General features: G+C 37.3%; 2 protein-coding genes across 7 annotated transcripts; both read right to left on the reverse strand.

Moving 5' to 3' along the window:
• Nucleotides 1–4,325: 4,325 nt before the first annotated feature.
• LOC109045260 (elongation factor 1-alpha 2) lies at nucleotides 4,326–10,682 on the reverse strand. Of its 2 annotated transcripts, XM_042750215.1 has the most exons (9): nucleotides 10,239–10,682; nucleotides 9,937–10,017; nucleotides 8,787–8,981; nucleotides 7,846–8,025; nucleotides 7,433–7,729; nucleotides 7,154–7,304; nucleotides 6,758–7,014; nucleotides 6,426–6,660; nucleotides 4,326–4,957 (listed from the first exon to the last, which is right to left on the reverse strand). In XM_042750215.1, exons 3-9 carry the CDS (start codon nucleotides 8,928–8,930, stop codon nucleotides 4,830–4,832), a joined length of 1,392 nt encoding a protein of 463 aa, XP_042606149.1. In that variant the 5' UTR covers nucleotides 8,931–8,981; nucleotides 9,937–10,017; nucleotides 10,239–10,682; the 3' UTR covers nucleotides 4,326–4,829. The 2 variants fall into 2 exon arrangements, with proteins under 2 accessions (XP_042606149.1, XP_042606148.1); XM_042750214.1 differs by lacking the exon at nucleotides 9,937–10,017 and having other exon boundaries at nucleotides 10,239–10,680.
• Nucleotides 10,683–11,065: 383 nt separating this feature from the next.
• LOC109063081 (MRG/MORF4L-binding protein-like) lies at nucleotides 11,066–17,242 on the reverse strand. 5 transcript variants are annotated; one of them, XM_042750216.1, is made up of 6 exons: nucleotides 17,035–17,239; nucleotides 16,417–16,538; nucleotides 15,555–15,636; nucleotides 15,400–15,474; nucleotides 15,160–15,196; nucleotides 11,066–11,912 (listed from the first exon to the last, which is right to left on the reverse strand). In XM_042750216.1, exons 1-6 carry the CDS (start codon nucleotides 17,168–17,170, stop codon nucleotides 11,708–11,710), a joined length of 657 nt encoding a protein of 218 aa, XP_042606150.1. In that variant the 5' UTR covers nucleotides 17,171–17,239; the 3' UTR covers nucleotides 11,066–11,707. The 5 variants fall into 5 exon arrangements, with proteins under 5 accessions (XP_042606150.1, XP_042606152.1, XP_042606151.1 ...); XM_042750217.1 differs by having other exon boundaries at nucleotides 11,686–11,912; nucleotides 15,048–15,196; nucleotides 17,035–17,242; XM_042750220.1 differs by having other exon boundaries at nucleotides 11,686–11,916; nucleotides 17,035–17,240.
• Nucleotides 17,243–17,540: the final 298 nt, after the last annotated feature.

Genomic DNA, 17,540 nt, shown 5'->3' on the forward strand with positions numbered 1-17,540 from the left:
CTAAACTTTGTTTGACTGTGGGGTTACATTTATAGAAACATTCTGGGGCCTTTATTTATGATTTAATGAAAGTGATTAGTTGAATGCTGCGTTTCCGTTTGAGACTTATGATGCAGCATCAGTGATCAAGACAGAGAAGTCATGCTGAATTAATTTTCCTAAATTGTCTATTTAATCAGTTGAGGCCGTGGGGTACGACCATGATTACAGCAGAGGAAATGAAGCAAAACTATTTACCAAATCATATCAAATCTAACAAGGACTTTTGTGACACATAACATTTTATAAAGATGTGTTAATAAGATGACAAAAAAGACATATTTTGTATTTGACTTGTAATACTAAAGGTTTCATTAGTGAAATTTCATAGGCAGGAAAGCTTTATTATCTAGTGTAGCGGTGTATGAAGCATGACTTTTTTTATGCTTATGGTGGAACTTATTCGGTAAATATGTTTGGTTTGTATTTTTTGGTAAATTTTTTTTATTTGTTGTTTAGTTCATTCGACTCAATTGTGTGCATGCGTTTTTATGCTCATTTTTAGAATTTATCTTGGGATTTTCACCCATTGTTTTTTATGCGATATTCCAAAATGCCCATAAAAATAGGTGGAGGAAACATAGCTATTGTTTTCACAATGTTGTCGTCACTTTTTAGTACATCATTCTCATGTAAATGCACTCCAAATGTAGGTTCTGTTTCAGATCATTCAAACATTAAAAAGAAAAATCAAAATTGTTTTCACAAACTTCTTTTTTTATTTGACAGGGGACCCGCGTGGCTCTCAAAGCTCAGCGCTGACCTGTAACTCCAGCTCCACTGAGCCTCCGTCATCCGTCGCTATTCTTAGCGGACTGAGTGATGACCACTGTGTTATTCTAACTGGGCTGAAAACTAGGCTAACTCCAAGACGACTTCCTCAACCCCCCTGGAGGCTCACAGCGAGTTCATTTCTGACCTCTTCACAGTGAGTTAAGATAACATGCAGATTACAAATCCTCAAGACAAAGGTTGGAAAAAGAACAAAAAAACGTCAAACATAGGAAGAGAAAAGCTCATTTTTATCAGTTAAAGTTTCACGTTTCACATTGCTACTACAAGCATTTACTCCTATTTTATATGCAAATGAAATCTGGCGCTTAGTGGAGGGCCAAAAGGTGTTGTACCAAAATTCTCTGTGGGACAAACCTGAGCCCTCTTATTCTCTTACTAAACATTTATCTCTTTTACATCCACTCGCCAAAACCATCCCAGCGACCAGACTTTAACATGTGCGCTGAATTATTCAAAGCTCACGCTCAATTATTTATCAGTCTGGTATATTTGGATCGTTTGTTAAGAGTCTGCTGGATGAAATAGCAGGCCATCCATGAACATTATGCAGAAGATACAAGTCCGTAGCTCTTTAGACCTACATTGTCCACGAAACTGTCCATGAAAGCAGGCAAACATATAATCTGCTGACACAGGACTTTCTAGAAAGCTCTGCTATCATTAACAAAGTGATAGCTTTAGCTCCTAATAAGAGTAAAGCACGATCTGCTCAATCTATTCTGCAGATTTTTTCCACAAAGCAGTGGAAAAAAGAGTCTGCAGATTCCATCCGCAAGCAAACAGAGTGGTTTTGGCAGCGAGTCAGACTTAGCTGTGACAGTGCATATCCATTAGCAATAATGCAAGTTTTCACCTCTTTGATGCAACTGTCCATGTGTAATGAATCCATTATTGGAGTCCTCATAAATAAGTAAAGCTAGTTTATTAAAAAATGTGCCTTGCTGAAATTAACTGAAGGAAATAATGCTAAAGATCCCTAGTTAGAGAGCAGAAGCGGGAGCAGTAAACACTGGAGTTTCTCTGTTACTGTCCACATATTTACCGAGCAGAAATCTCTTGTTATACGTTCCTGTTCTCTCTGGCCTCCCCGAAGGACTGAGTATGTCCACAAAAGAGAAGGTTTCCTTAGGTCAACAAGGTCTCTCTGCTCTCCACAGCCAATTACTTCCTGTAAATGTCAGTGCAAAGTAGAAGACCACTGAATACTGATAAGGCCACATGCACTGTTTCAAATTCCCACACTGTAAATACATAAAAACACACCTGGGTCTTACTTCTACTTATTATGTGAACTTTCGTATTACAAGTCAAAAGTGTTGTAGAAATGTTGTTTTTAGTTCACGCCTTAAAATCTGGATGGACAGCATATTCTATCTCCATGCATTCCTACATATTATTTTATATATATCTTATCAGCCCTAAAAATATTCTCTTGCTAGGCAGCTCAGTAGTGTTTGAAACAGAGCGTATGTGTTGTAGGGAGTAAGTTAGTATTCCAGTCGATCCCTTTGACTGTTTTCGTGGACTCAACAGGGGTATGATTCATGTCCGTACGTTGAAAGACTGGACAAAAGGCCTGACGATTTAAATTATCGCACCAAACACAACACCCCAACCCCATGACCCTTCTGCGTGCATTTCTACTCACTCACTGTAATTATTTCACTTATCATTTCAAAAGACTGCTTCTGGTCTCCATCGCCATTCATACCACAACAGGGAAAGAGCCGACCGCCATTAACTGCCATGATTCAGCCTCAGATTCATTTAAAACTCCATTTAAAAAGCAGTGAGTGGAATTCTGAAGAACCGATAGTGACCAGAAAAAAAGAGAAAGCTTTTCAATGCACAAAACTCTTTCACTAAAACCATTCTGCTGCACTGTGTACAGACCCTAACCAGAATGCACTTCTTCTGTAATGACCACCATTTTAAAGACTAGCTTTGCTTATTAAAAGCATTTAAGTGCCTCGCATTGCTAAATAAAAGTGAAATAATAAAGAAAAAACGTGGGTTCAATGACTTGTGAACTCTGTGCATGAATGAAACAACTGCCGTAAACTGCTCTGAGAACCCAAACATTATAAACTGAGAAATTCTGTTTTTTTTCTCAGAGTTTCAGCACTTTGGACTTTTCATTTAAGCATGTAAGTCAAGAGAAAAACATTATCTTTGTAAAAGAGGGAGAGACAGAACAAAATTTCACTAGTCATCTTCAGGCAAATACACTAGTGACATCTTGTGGCTATAATGAGTCATGCAAAGACCAATACCAGACCCTAAAACCCAGATCAAGAGCACAACAGGAGCCTAAAGCGCTGACCTAGTTCTCTCAAAGTCTAAAGACAATTTAAGACCCCCAAATTAAGATCCAAGGTCCAAACTATCAATTCTAATGAAACGCTTCATAAAATATGGAGAAAACTATTCATTTTACATTGGTTTTAAGACTCACAGTCAATCATGATCCCTTCACCCAGACCAAGGTTACATTTTATGACTTAAAAATATAATATATTCAGCTGAGCCTTCAAGAGCAAGGCATGTGATCCAGATTTCTAGAACACAATAATAATCCGATTAATATGATGCTTGGGCCAGTACATTTTTTTTAATTTTTTTTTTTTTTTTTTTAATAAATTTACTCAACATAGCTAGACATATTAAACTGATTATAGTATGGATTTTTACGTTGTTGCAAAAAAATATATATTTCAAATAAATGCTGCTGTAACACTCTCTTCAACATTACTAATAATAATGTTTTGGAGCACCAAATCAACATATTATAATTATCTTTTAAGTATCATGCACCACTGAAAACTGGAGTAATGATGCTGAAAAATTCAGCTTTGTATCACAGGAATAAACTACATTATATAATTTATTCAAATAGAAAACAGTTATTTTCAATTGCAAAAATATTTCACAAAATTATATGTTTTTACTGTATTCATCAAATAAATGCAGGCTCGGTGAGAATAAGAGGATTTCAAAAACAAACAAACAAACCAAAAATCTAAGATACTCCAAACATTTGAATGGTGTAAATGCAAACCCAAAAGGATCCAAGTGAAGATGTAAAGTTTAATATTTACAGTATAAATATTTCTCTTTCAAAGTTAATTTTCTGTCATCACTTGGCTTCTTCTAGTTTATCTGACAGATGTTTTTACATTCTCTCTCCATTACTAGAACCTCAAGTTCATTAAAACACATCTATATAAACCTCCACTTATCTCAGTCCATCCTGGAACTCTATCTGCATCCTTCATCTGATGATCTGTTTCCGCTGTAGTCATGCCCAGAGGACACAGTAAAGCTCAGAATCGAATCTTACCTCAAGGCTCTTCATTGCAGACAGCAGCCAGACCTGTCTGTCTCTTCTGTATATCTCTTATGTATTAAATATCCAATTTTGAAACTAATGCCTGATTACATTTTCTTCTCCTCAGAGACAATTAAAAACACATTTAATTTATAAACTCATGTACTTGGGCAATATTTTATTTATTCATCACAGGTTTCAGCTGCAAGGGTCTGAAAGGAGATAAATGGTGCTTTGGATCAATTAGCCTTCCATCAGTGCTCAATTATAAACTATACAAAACTTCAGCAGTTTACATCCTTTGGACATCATCATTATTATTCTGGTCAAAGATCAGTTTTCCACTTGAATTTCTTTCAGCTGCACACACACACACACACACTACTCAGCAATACCAGCTACATTCATTTAATAGATGCTGTGCATATATCAAGACAGACATCCATGCAACATGTGTGCCGATCTTCTAGTAAAAGTGAATATACAGTGCAACCAGTCAAAATGTAATAATGTCAGTCTTTCATTATTTCCTTCAGTCCATCAAGCTCCAGTTGGTTCGAGTGTATATTTCAAGCACACAGGGGGAACAGACTGAGAATGCCCAGATGAGAGGGGCATGTAAGCTGGGGCGGGGCCTGAGGTGACAAGGTAACTTGGAGATTCAGATTCATTTGCCAGATTTTTGAGCTTTCTGGGCAGATTTGGTCACTTTCCCGCTGCCGCCAATCTTCTTGTCCACGCTTTTGATGACACCAACTGCAACAGTCTGTCTCATATCTCTGACAGCAAAACGTCCTGGGAAGACACAGAAACACACACGTGAAACATGAAAATTCACAAAAACCTATTGTTTTGTTTTTTTTCTGGTGTGTTTGTGTGACCTGACTTAAGACTTAAACTCAACCACAATCATCTGTCAGAACTGTGCCTAACAAAAACAAGATTTTCTTTCTGAACACTGGTTTTAATGGAGATTTTAGGGGGGAAATAATGAGAACAAGATGCAATAAAAATTATATGTCGCAGTGAAACAGCGGGTCAAAAGACATGAGAGACTGTATAATGAATCAGGCCTAATCATCAGTTTTATTGGAGTTGCAGCATCTGAGGAATTGTAATCCAGAGAGAGAAACGTGAAAATCATGAACTCATGTTTCACAGGGATGATGTGGAGTCTCACATCACTGATGAGTCAGACCTTTAACCTGACAACGACTGCAGTGAATCTCATTAATCATGTTAAAAATATATATGAGATATAAAAATATCAAGGAACTAATTAGCAGAGCCTTGCACAAGGTTTTATTATATCTTATATTGATCATGTGTGGGTTTGACATACAAATTAAGTGATTTTTATATAATTTTTTCTTGATGTTAAATGATTTCTACTATCCTTTTTAATGTTTTTTATGTGGCTGTAAAATGCCTTCAAGTTAATTTCGATGAATATTTTCCACCCCATCTATGTTACCATTACTAAGCGGCAAAAATAAATATTTGTATTGTTATAAATGCAGAAAAAATAAATAAATAAATAAGCAATGCAAATTGCAAAACAAAACAAAAAAAGGAAAACAATGAAACACAAAACATAAAATAAAGCAAAGCCAAACTAAATAAAAGAAAACAAAACATAAAAGCAAAGCAAATTAAAACAAAAAGGAAACCCAAACAATATGATAGAAAAACTACATTTAAAGGAAAGCAAAACATAAAAGAAAGCAGAATAAAAAGCAAAAGTAAAGCAAAAAAAAAAAGAATCAAAACAAACAATAAAAGAAAACAAAATGAAGCCAAGCGAAACTAAGGCCATATCCACACATAAGCAGGTATTTTTATAAACAGTATGTCTGTCCAAAATCTACATCCACATGAAAACGCAAAAGAATGCTATGAAGCACTGTCAAGAGCATGCCAAGCCAACAGGTGGCGATATAATCTCAACCATAAAGCCATGTTGGCCAATCAGAAGCCTGAAAAAGTTTCCAGTAGGCGAAGATAACAGTGTAGGCTTCGCGGTCTAAAAGTTTAGGCTTCGAGGTGTAGATTTTGAAAATGTTTGCTGTGGTTTTTGTTTTCTTTGTTTTGGTTTTTGTTGACCTGGTGCTGCGTTTGTGTGTGGACGGACGGCCAAACCACGTAGAAAAAGCTGCGGTTTTGAAAATACCTGCGTTCGTGTGGACAGGGCCTAAACTTTAAAACAAAAAATGCAAATCGATTCAGAACACATTTCATGTAAGGTTAGGAAGCGAACACATACCCAGTGGAGGGTACTGAGAGAAGCTCTCCACACACATTGGTTTTCCTGGGATCATGTCCACGATGGCGGCATCTCCAGACTTCAGGCTTTTGGGGTTGTCTTCCAGCTTCTTGCCTGAACGGCGATCAATCTTCTCCTTTAGCTCAGCAAACTTACATGCAATGTGAGCTGTGTGGCAGTCTATGACAGGAGAGTAACCTGCGCTGATCTGTCCTGGGTGATTCAAAATGATGACCTGATAAAAAAAAGTGAACAGAAAGAATAGAAATCCAGATAGAGATAAAGCAAGAAATCAAGACAAACAAACAATCTGACAAAGACTGTTAGCCCACCTGTGCTGTAAACCCTGCTGCTTGCTGAGGCGGGTCTGACTTACTATCCCCACAAACGTTACCTCTTCTTATGTCTTTTACAGACACATTCTTCACATTAAAGCCCACGTTATCTCCTGGCATAGCTTCACTCAGAGTCTCGTGATGCATCTCCACCGACTTCACCTCTGTAGTGATGTTGACTGGGGCAAAGGTCACCACCATACTGGGCCGCAGGACACCTGTCTCCACCCTGCCCACCGGCACGGTCCCTATACCTGAGGAGAAAGACATGGCATCTCTGAATAACCATGTTCTGTAAACATACTGATGTAGCAAAGCTTTCTGAACTCAAAATATTACTACAAGCTGATCTTAGAATGACATCATCCCATAAAATGTCTGGGTTAATCCCACCTCCAATCTTGTAGACGTCTTGTAGGGGCAGACGTAAGGGTTTGTCAGTGGGGCGTGTTGGAGGCATGATGGTATCGAGAGCTTCCAGTAGAGTCACGCCACTGGCATGCTGCTCCTTCCTGTCCAGCTTCCAGCCTTTAAACCACGGCATCTGCACAGCACAAATGAGATGATTTTATTAATCAGATCACTAGAATTCTGCCAACAGTTTAATTGGAAACTGCCAACCGGTATGAGGTCATTGCTGAAAACGAACACACACATGCCAAGAAGACTCACATTAGAAGACGGTTCCAGCATGTTGTCGCCATGCCAACCTGAAATCGGGACGAAGGGAACCGAGGCGGGGCTATAACCGATCTTTTTGATGTAGGCGCTCACTTCTTTAACGATCTCATCATATCGTTTCTCACTGTAGGGCGGCTCTGTGGAGTCCATCTTGTTGACGGCTACAATCAGCTGCTTGACGCCCAGCGTGTAGGCCAGCAGGGCGTGTTCCCTTGTTTGCCCATTTTTAGAGATGCCCGCCTCAAATTCACCCACTCCAGCTGCCACAATCAGAACAGCACAATCCGCCTGGAAGAGAGAGCCACATTGTTTAAAGATACACATACTAATGTTTTGCATCAATCTACAGGATGGTAGGGAGCTTCTAACCAAGCATCGATATGTCACTAATTCTTGTAAAATACCTGAGATGTCCCAGTGATCATGTTCTTGATGAAGTCTCTGTGTCCTGGAGCATCTATTATAGTTATGTAGTACTTGGTGGTCTCAAACTTCCAGAGAGAGATGTCTATGGTAATTCCTCTCTCCCTCTCAGCCTTCAGCTTGTCCAGAACCCAGGCATATTTAAAGGAACCTTTTCCCATCTGCCAAAACAAAAGTATGTGAGCATACAGGGGGTAAACGCCTTCACTGAGGTGTGAAGTTGTGTGGACTGGAGTTGCCCATCCCTGTCGTTGGTAAAAACCCCTGCTAAGACAGATAATGTTCAGTCAAGCTTATCAATGTACCTAATATTTAGGAAGCCTATAACACAAATCCAACAGGCTTCGTTGTGCGCAGTTTTACTACCCTACATTTTGCTACTTGAAGAACAAGTTACCCTCAAAGACAGAGGTGAGGTGTCAGACCCACTGGGATTGCACCCATTTACTCAGGTTTCATTCTTGCAGTCTAATGTGCATCAGAAAGAGAGAAGTGCAGGGCCTGACTAATGGTTCTGCCCTCTCCAGAAATCCATTTATTTTTCCCTTTAATCTCCAATGGCGTCTTCCAAAGAGTAAATGTCTCAATGTAATTACACAGCAATTCTCCCTCTGCTCTGCAGTGCACGAAAGGAGAGGAAGGCATAGTGAGATTCATGATGAGATTCTTACATAATTACCCTACACAGTAAGTGGGTTGAAGTTACCCATCATTCAGCACAGATCACAATTCTCACAACGCATCAGGGATTTGGCTATGCCGGGAAGGTCACTTAAATTTAAATGGAAGGTTCAACTGTACTCCTTTTTCTTTTGATCAATGTATATTACTTTACCAACTTAAAATTATTCAGAATCTGGCTTCTAACTTAGCCATTTCACTCCACTTGAACACCAAATTGTTTGAGATCCTGTTTGCCTACCTCAGCGGCCTCTTTTTCAAACTTCTCGATGGTTCTTTTATCAATTCCTCCACATTTGTAGATGAGATGGCCAGTGGTGGTGGATTTCCCAGAATCAACATGGCCGATGACCACAATGTTGATGTGGATCTTCTCTTTCCCCATGATGGTACGGGGCAGGAGGAAAGGATGGGAACGGATGGAGCTTTCTTCTGTCTACAGCCGTCGCAGACAAAGAACATTTGTACACATAGACAACATTTCATTTAGCAGACGCTTTTATCCAAGGCGACTTACAAATAAGGACAATGGAAGCAATCAAAATCAACAAAAGAGAAATGATATGCAAGGGCTATAACAAGTCTCAGCTTAACGCAGTACACGTAGCAAGGTTTTTATTCTATTTTATTATATAATAAATAAAAAGAAAACATAACAGAAAAAGAATGGACCAAGCTAGGGTTTTTTTTTTTTATATATAGAAAAACAAGCAGTATGAATGTGCAGTGCAAGTTTAAAAGGGACACTTTTTTTGAAGAATAGAATTAAAATAGAGAGTGCTAGAGTTAGAGGGTCAAATAATGATGGAAGAGATGTGTTTTTAGCCAATTCTTGAAGATGGCTAAGGATTCAGCTGGTCGGATTGAGATTATGAAATATTACTTGGACAATATTAAATATTACAATGTATCATTAATAATACATTAATAAGAAAACCATTTGACCTCATTAATCGTTTAACAAGTTTACCAAAAGGCTTGCAAAATTGCAAGCTCAAATTATTATTATTCTGATCAAACAATCCTAAAAAAAAGTGTATATACATTTTTAAAACTCATTCCTTGCAAGTTTACATACCCCTTGCAGAATCTGTAGGATAACTATGACTTGTTTTCTTTCTTTTTTTCTTTTTTGGCTTAGTACTACCCCGAAGACATTGCATGATATAATATTTAATTATATATTAAACAAAACAAAATTATAAATTACACAAATCAAAAAATGGACATACCCTTGGCTTTCAAGACATATGTTGCCTCTCTGAGCATGTTATTGTTTTAACCATAGTCAAATGAGTCCCTCAAATTGATTGTTAAAGCTGGGTGTTAAAATCATACCTCAACCGTGGGAAGAACTCAGATGTGCAGAATATGCAAAGAACTTACAGTACCTGGAGGCTTTTTGTCAAAAACAATGGGTAGCTTCACTGCTCGGGACAAACCACAGACTCATGCGCAACTATCACAAAAGCCTACGAGAAGATATTTGATGCAGGAGGAAACAACACATGAAATTAAGATGCAAGGGTATGTAAACTTTTGAACAGGATGTGTAAATTCTGCTATTAATTTGTCAACATATTACAACAAGTAGATATTATGTTGAATAGCTTCATCGAGGCAGTACTTCATAAAAACACAGAATAGAATATAGTTAAAGTCTATCAGCGTTAGGATGATTGTGGCCTCTTACCTGCAGCTGACAGGCAGACCCTGTTCTCCCCTCAGCAAACAGACACTCTGTGCTCCTGTAAAGGTGCCGGCACTGTCCAAGTCTGTGTGCGTAATGAACTCACCCCACTTTGATACAGCAATGCGGCACTCAAAGTGGGGGGAGGCTGGTGGTGAGGGACTGCAGTGAGACAGCTGCAACAGCAGCAGAAACGAGCAGAGAGGAAAAGTACGAGAGATGGAGCAGGAACACACTGGAATAGAGCAGCGTTCAGTGACTCAGCATGTTATCCTCAATTAACTCCTGTTGGATTAAATCAGATTGGCCTGAAATATGACACCTACAAATATAGTACTAGTATACATGTAGTATTATTAATGTTTATTACCAGGTTATTCTAGATGTACATTAGTACATCAGAAATTGTATGTTTATCATAGGGGTCTGATCAGTTTCCTGGTCTGTTCTTTGAAAATTCATCAATAAGTTATATTTTGATATAAATACATACATGTGTGTGTGTGTGTGTGTGTGTGTGTGTGTGTATATGTGTGTTTATATATACGTGTGTGTGTGTGTGTGTATAAATATAGTAAATATCCTACTGAAATATCCAATCTTTTGAACAGCAGAGCAAGCATCACCTGATGAAGAGTAAAAAGGTGCTAGATATTTGGTTTCTGAAAAGACTAAAATGATGAGATCTCCTGTGGCGTCATAGGAAGTTAAACCATTTTAAATTCCTTTTTGGAACATTTCTGTTTACCTGAATAGATCAAAGGGGGGCTAACATATTAAATATTGTTCAATGTCAGATTAGGAATTAAGAAGTCATCAGACCAACATGGTTCGATACCATTTTTTTAATCAGGGACATACTCCTGATATGTTTAACACACATTCGGTCAAATATTTCAATCAAACATGACTCAGAAACAGTGCAAATATCAATCACTATTTCCTAAGCATTTGATCAATGACCGTCTAATTGGCTAATAGAATCAAGTTATTTCATACAGTTAATAACACATCTAGCTCAACTTATTTGCAGTGTAATTTCTAATAAATCACACAACAGACTAGTTGATTCTCTGGTCCGTCTCAAGAACGTCTGCTCTGACGAAAATAAAATAAAGCTACCACTTAAAATTCCCACAAATCTTTTTAAAAAGTTGCTGTTTTGTGTCCAAACTCAGCAGAGGAAAGCTGATTTGTTTATCACACTTTCCCCATCAGTCTAGTCAGATCCTACACAACCACCAAAGACTTTCCTTCGTCTAGATTTCCTCCATCTGTCAGTGAACAGCTCAGAACGCCTCTCGCAGTGAACCTGTGGACTGCAGATAACGCACACGAACATCACACATCCCCGGCTCGCCATGTCATTTCACTTTCACATTGGCTCTAGCGGGACCAATATTAGCTACACCCTTCTCTGTCAGTTCTTTTCAAATGTCTGATGTCCCAAGTCGTCCTGCTGCAAGCTGCGGTTACGTCCTGCGGCGCTTGGCTCCTCCGGGGCTGGAGGGGTTGCTGGAGTTCATCACCTTCTCCACGGCTCGGCTCCTCTTCCTCTTTTCCCCGGCTGATTCTTTCGACCCGCTGCCAGTCTCACCTGAGCCCCCCCTCTCTGCCCGCTCTCTCTCTTTCTCGCGCCCGCTGCCCGACCTCTCTGACATCTTCACCGAGGAATTGCTGCCTGACGAAGGGAAAAGGGAGGGAGGAAATGGGGAAAAAAGGGTGGGATATGGGAACACAAAGAACAAACCATATTAAAACCACTATAAGAGAAAATAAAAACTTATTTCCACCTAACTTAATTATTTCTATCATAACTAAAAAGTGGTGTGTAATTTCTGCACTAAATGAAGCCTGACACTGGCATAACCAATTGTCAAAGTTAGTGGTGGAAGGATCTGTTTGTCCAAACAATGGTAGACCGAGAGGAAAATTGAGCAGAATTTTTTGCGGTTGAGTTTGGTGATGCTAGTGTCACAAAATCTTCACACTTCACCTTTAACTGCATGTCTATAAAACTGCCATTTATAGTTCACCTTTTTCTAAAACGTATCCTCTTAATTAGTGCTGAGAGAAAGGTCAACCACATTTACATAACGTGTTTTGACATGACAGCATAATTTACTTTCTTAATTATTCAAGTATTTCTTCTAAAGCATGTGAAATTCAAGTGGCAATTATGTGCTGACTTCCAAAAAATGCTTTTGCCATAAAAAATACCCACATCCCCCAAATTAGCTATTTCTGTTGTTTCTGCTCTATTTATGACAAAGCTGCTTGTTTTTCAACTTTTTTAATTAACAGAAACTGGGAATATAATGTATGATTAATATGAAATGCTACCAAAATATAAATATGTGACCCTGGAGTGCAAAACCAGTCATAAGTAGCACGGGTATATTTGTAGCAATAGTCAACATTACATTGGTAAAAATCATGTTCCATGAAGATATTTTGTAAGTTTCCTACCGTAAATATATCAAAACTTATATGTGACCCTTAATATGCATTGCTAAGAACTTAATTTGAACTTCTTAAAAGGTAATTTTCTCAATATTTAGATTTTTTGCGCCCTCAGATTCCAGATTTTCAAATAGTTGTATCTCGGCCAAATATTGTCCGATTTTATAAACCATACATCAGTGGGAAGCTTATTTATTTATGATATATAAATCTCAATTTCAAAACAAAATTGACCCTTATGATTGGTTTTGTGGTCCAGGGTCACATATATGCAATATATGCATAACTGCATGTTCTTCAGTAAAAACACTAGGTATTGAGGAAAAATAAAAATAAAAACCGTTTTATTTTAATATTTTAATTTAGATATTTAAAGTATTATTTATTAATTTAAATTTATGGAACCATGCAGACCCTTCAAATTATTCGCTGAGCCCCCCTGATCGATCAAGAAATAATCTCTGGTACTAATAAAGTATTATTTTCACCATTTTCCACATTAATAAAGTCACTTAAAAACTTAAATATGCTTATGAGCAACTGAAAGGTCACTTTTGTCTAAGATGAGCTCATTTTAGCGAATGAGCACTGTGCTACATTTAAATTAATTTTAAATCAATTTTTAAATCATTTTAAAAGTTTTTAAATTCCTCGTTTTATTGTTGTGATTATTTTTTATGATTATTTTACTTCCTTTTATGTAAAGCACTTTGAATCACCATTGTGTATGAAATGTGCTATATAAATAAACTTGCCTTGCCTAACGCAAATAGCTAAGTCTTACACATGACCGCTACTAAAATGTAACAGTTTAAAGGATTATTTTTTTATAACAGTTTTAAAAAATTTATTTTTGTCATCATTTACTCACCTTCATGTCTGAGTTTCTTTCTTATGTAAAAGATAGAAGATATTTTAAAGAATGCTAATCCCTATTGACTTCCACAGTATTTCTTTCCCTACTATGGAAGTCAATGGGGACCAACAACTGTTCGGTTCTTCAAAATTCTTCAAAACATCTTTTGTGTTCAACATAAAAAAGAAACTCATACAGGTTTGAAATGACACGAGGGTGAGTAAATCAAGACAACATTTTCATTTTTGGGCGAACTTTTCCTTTAACCCTTCTTTCACAAGTAGTTCACCAATAATCCAAAATCTATCCATTAAGTTACTTCAGGTAGCAGGTACTATACCTGCGCTCTGTTCCAAACCCCACATTTTAGCTGAATATTAAGACAGCATTGTGGAAAAGCAATCCCATAAAATTAAATCCTAGATAGGCAAAGCAAGAGAAATGGTAATGGTTTTAATTTCCATTCAGTATTTAACCTAAATTTGTGTACCCTACCCTGTATATTGTTGTGTTTACACCATGTTGTAGTTACCGCAGTTCTACTCAGAGCTGTCCTCAGACTCTTGGCAACACCATTAATGGCTAAATTAATCTGGGTAATTTGCGTCATCAATAGACAAAACCACAATATCTTATTACTAGTTGCGTGCTTGTGTATGATGTTGAGAAGGTTGTACAAATTTGAGCTATCAGAATATTTTGTTTTGTGTTGTTTGGGTTGTAAATATTTGAGCTATCAGAAGTCGTTGAAGACAAGTTTTTTTAATTTGATATATCAGAAGTCGTTGAAGACAAGATTTTTTCAAGTCATACACTCATAATTATGATAATTCTGTTGTTTTTTTTTGTGTTTTTTTTCTAAAAAAACTGAAATGAAAGCTGCAGGACTGTGCTGACTTTTAATCTATTCAAGAAAATAAACTTTTGATGTGCGATATATCTAATAATTAATAATTATGATCATTCTGACTTGAACACACCTTATGCTTATTGGCTTATAGTGTTATCATGCAAACACAACACTGACTCTACCGAGGTTTTGAGTGTGCTTCGTTTGAGCTGTTTGCACACCACTGCCTATGTAAAGGGTTCAAAATCAGTCATTTATACAGTTGATATGCCATGTAGGCAATAAATATGGGGGAAAACACCAGGTTTTGGAACAGAACTTGTATCTCTGATGGTTTTAAAAGCCTTTAATTATATGTTTGAGAATTTAATAATGGGGGAAAACATGTCTGCTTTAACAATTACAATTTTCAAATTGAAGGCTGAACCAGTGTGTATTATTTCTTCAACCCTTGTGACTGGAAATCTTGGAAAAAACGGTGAACTTGCAAGGGATCTCATTATCATATACTGCTGCTGCTGCTGTTCAACGTGCCATGCTTCATACACACAAAGAATAATAACAAGCTAGGGTGCACAGAACACATAAAAAAAGACAAAAGAGAAAGAAGGACAGCGAGAGAAAGATGGAGAGAAAGACGCACATGGTCAGAGGTCTCTGAAGGCGGTCTACAGAGGCCTCTGGTAATGAGCTGGTCTGTACTGAGCTCAAGCTGGAGCTTTGGAACAGAGCGAAACGTTTTCTTCTGTCCATACCTCGCAAAATCCTGGCCAGCCATACTGGGACCCAGACCTTTGAAAATGAGACACAAATGACCAGTGTGAGCCACGCTGAGCTTCACGCCAACGGGAGAACGATCCAGAAAGAAAAAAGTGATGCAATGACGCAGGTTTTAATAGACGGCTTTCGTCAAAAAGAAAAAGAGAGAGAGGGAAAGGAAAAAGAAAGGGGTGAGTAGATAAGAAAATAAAAGAGAGAGTGAAGGAGAAGAGAACCTTCTTCATGGGTCGCGGGTGGGTCACGCTCTTCTTTGAACTCCTCCTTCACTTCGTCTTCAGATCCCACTTTACCTGTGCAAAGACAAAAAGAGCTTTTAAGTAAATCAGTCAAATCAAACGCATCAACCGTAAAGAAACTACAAGCGGCTCACCTTCCTTGACGTCCTGTATGATCTCTTCAGGCAGCACAAAGCTCTTCTCCGAGTTTGGAAACGGGAGTATTTCTGATTCGTGCTGCAGCAATAAAAAGTCATTTACTGATTAGATTTGAGAGGTATTATAGAATCTGCTTTATTTTATATCCCTGTTTCTGAAATTACAGCAATAAAAGATGAGTAGTCAGCCGATAATTTGTGATAATAATTAATTGAATAATATCTCAGTAACTTCTGATTATAAATGCAATCTCTCAAAAGATTTCAAAAGTAGAACATTTATAATAAATGCTTCGGAAACTATATTTATCAATGAATCGTCCTGGCATGTGTTGGTATATTGAAAGCACCATCACGGATTTCAGTGAAAAATTCTTTATTATAGTTATCATGTATTTTATTTAAAGTAACAAAAATGTATTAGGGTCCGAAAGTCTTAAGACCACTAGTGAAAATGCTTTTATTGAGCATTTTCTCATTATTTTTTTTATTTATTTAAATTATTTGCATAACAATGAGAAGTTGAACTGAAAAAGGTATTTGTGTTCACTCAAACATAAATCTGTGCTCTTAGTATTTCAACATTTGACTATCACAAATGTGCTTATTTGATTAGTGATGGAGTGCAGAATCTTAAATACATTCATCATAACGCTTCATTGTTTTAAAAACCCTAAAACTTTATTTCCAGGGTTGAGAAATTATGCAAGATTTCCATTTTAAATACCACATTCTCAATCTAGAGTTTTGAATCCCACATATAATACATCACATTATTGTGACGTACAATGCATGCAGTGAATGCATATCATAAAATAAATCTTCTCATCCCCAGAAAGCAGGAGTTGTGTTGTCTTACCAGCGCCTGCATGTCGTACATGGTGCTCAGGTGATCCCAGATGACTTTAGAGGACACCTGCCTGCCGATGTTCTGACTGAACTTATCGCGAATACAGATCATGTGGAAATGACGATTCACTCCTAAAGACATCAGACAGTTTCACAGAGACAGAAAACACCAGTGTGTTGCTGTAAATTAGCCTAGCCGTGATGCTATCATGCTAGGTAAGTTAGCAGCTGCGCTAATGTTTGCTAACATCAACACACATTCACTGATATAACTCACCCTCCATAAACACAATATCAGTGCTTAAAAATACAAATATTTAACGAAAGTCTACAATATATCTCAAAACTGTAACAAAGCCGTGCATGCGATCACTATTTTCGATTGGGACTCGATAAAGCTCAATAAAGAATCACTAAACACCCTTAAATTAACTCTTTAATGCGTTATCAGTATTTTAAAATCCGACTGGTATGATTCAATAATTGTATTATTAATTGATTTTAGATACTTGAAAGGTAAAAATGAGCATAAGGTCTCATTTATGGTGTTATTAGCTATTGTTTCACGTGTGGAGTTCAGGGCCTGCTATTCATATAAATCATATTCGCATAAATGAATTCATCTTACCTACGGGTTTATGACCCAGCATTGCGTGGAAAAGACACACTTCTACTTCTTGACTCCACACAATCGATTCGTCGGCGCTACAGAAGCCGGTTTCTGCTTGTTTGTCGTCGGATGGCACAGTCTCTGCTTCCCCCATGTTTCTGCAGTGACACACATTCACAGACGCTTCGACACCACAGCGATCACAGACACAACAGACCCACACATTAGTTTAGATTTAACCTGTGTTGACGTATTTGAAAAATATAGTTACGTTCTTTGGTAATTATTTACGACAGAATTATTCACAGGGGTTTGTTATTAATTGTCTGTTCACAAAATAATAATAATAATAATAATAATAATAATAATAATTGTCTATTCACATTTATTATAAGCAATGTAGGTCTATATAATTTAGCTTATATTGTCAGATCTTCAAGTTTTGCCCTTTTATTTGTATTATTATTTAAATGTTTACATCAGAGTTGCACTCTTTTGTTTACAGGGTGATTGTTAATAATAGT

Source organism: Cyprinus carpio, chromosome B23, assembly GCF_018340385.1.
Source record: "Cyprinus carpio isolate SPL01 chromosome B23, ASM1834038v1, whole genome shotgun sequence".
Lineage (NCBI taxonomy): Eukaryota > Metazoa > Chordata > Actinopteri > Cypriniformes > Cyprinidae > Cyprinus > Cyprinus carpio.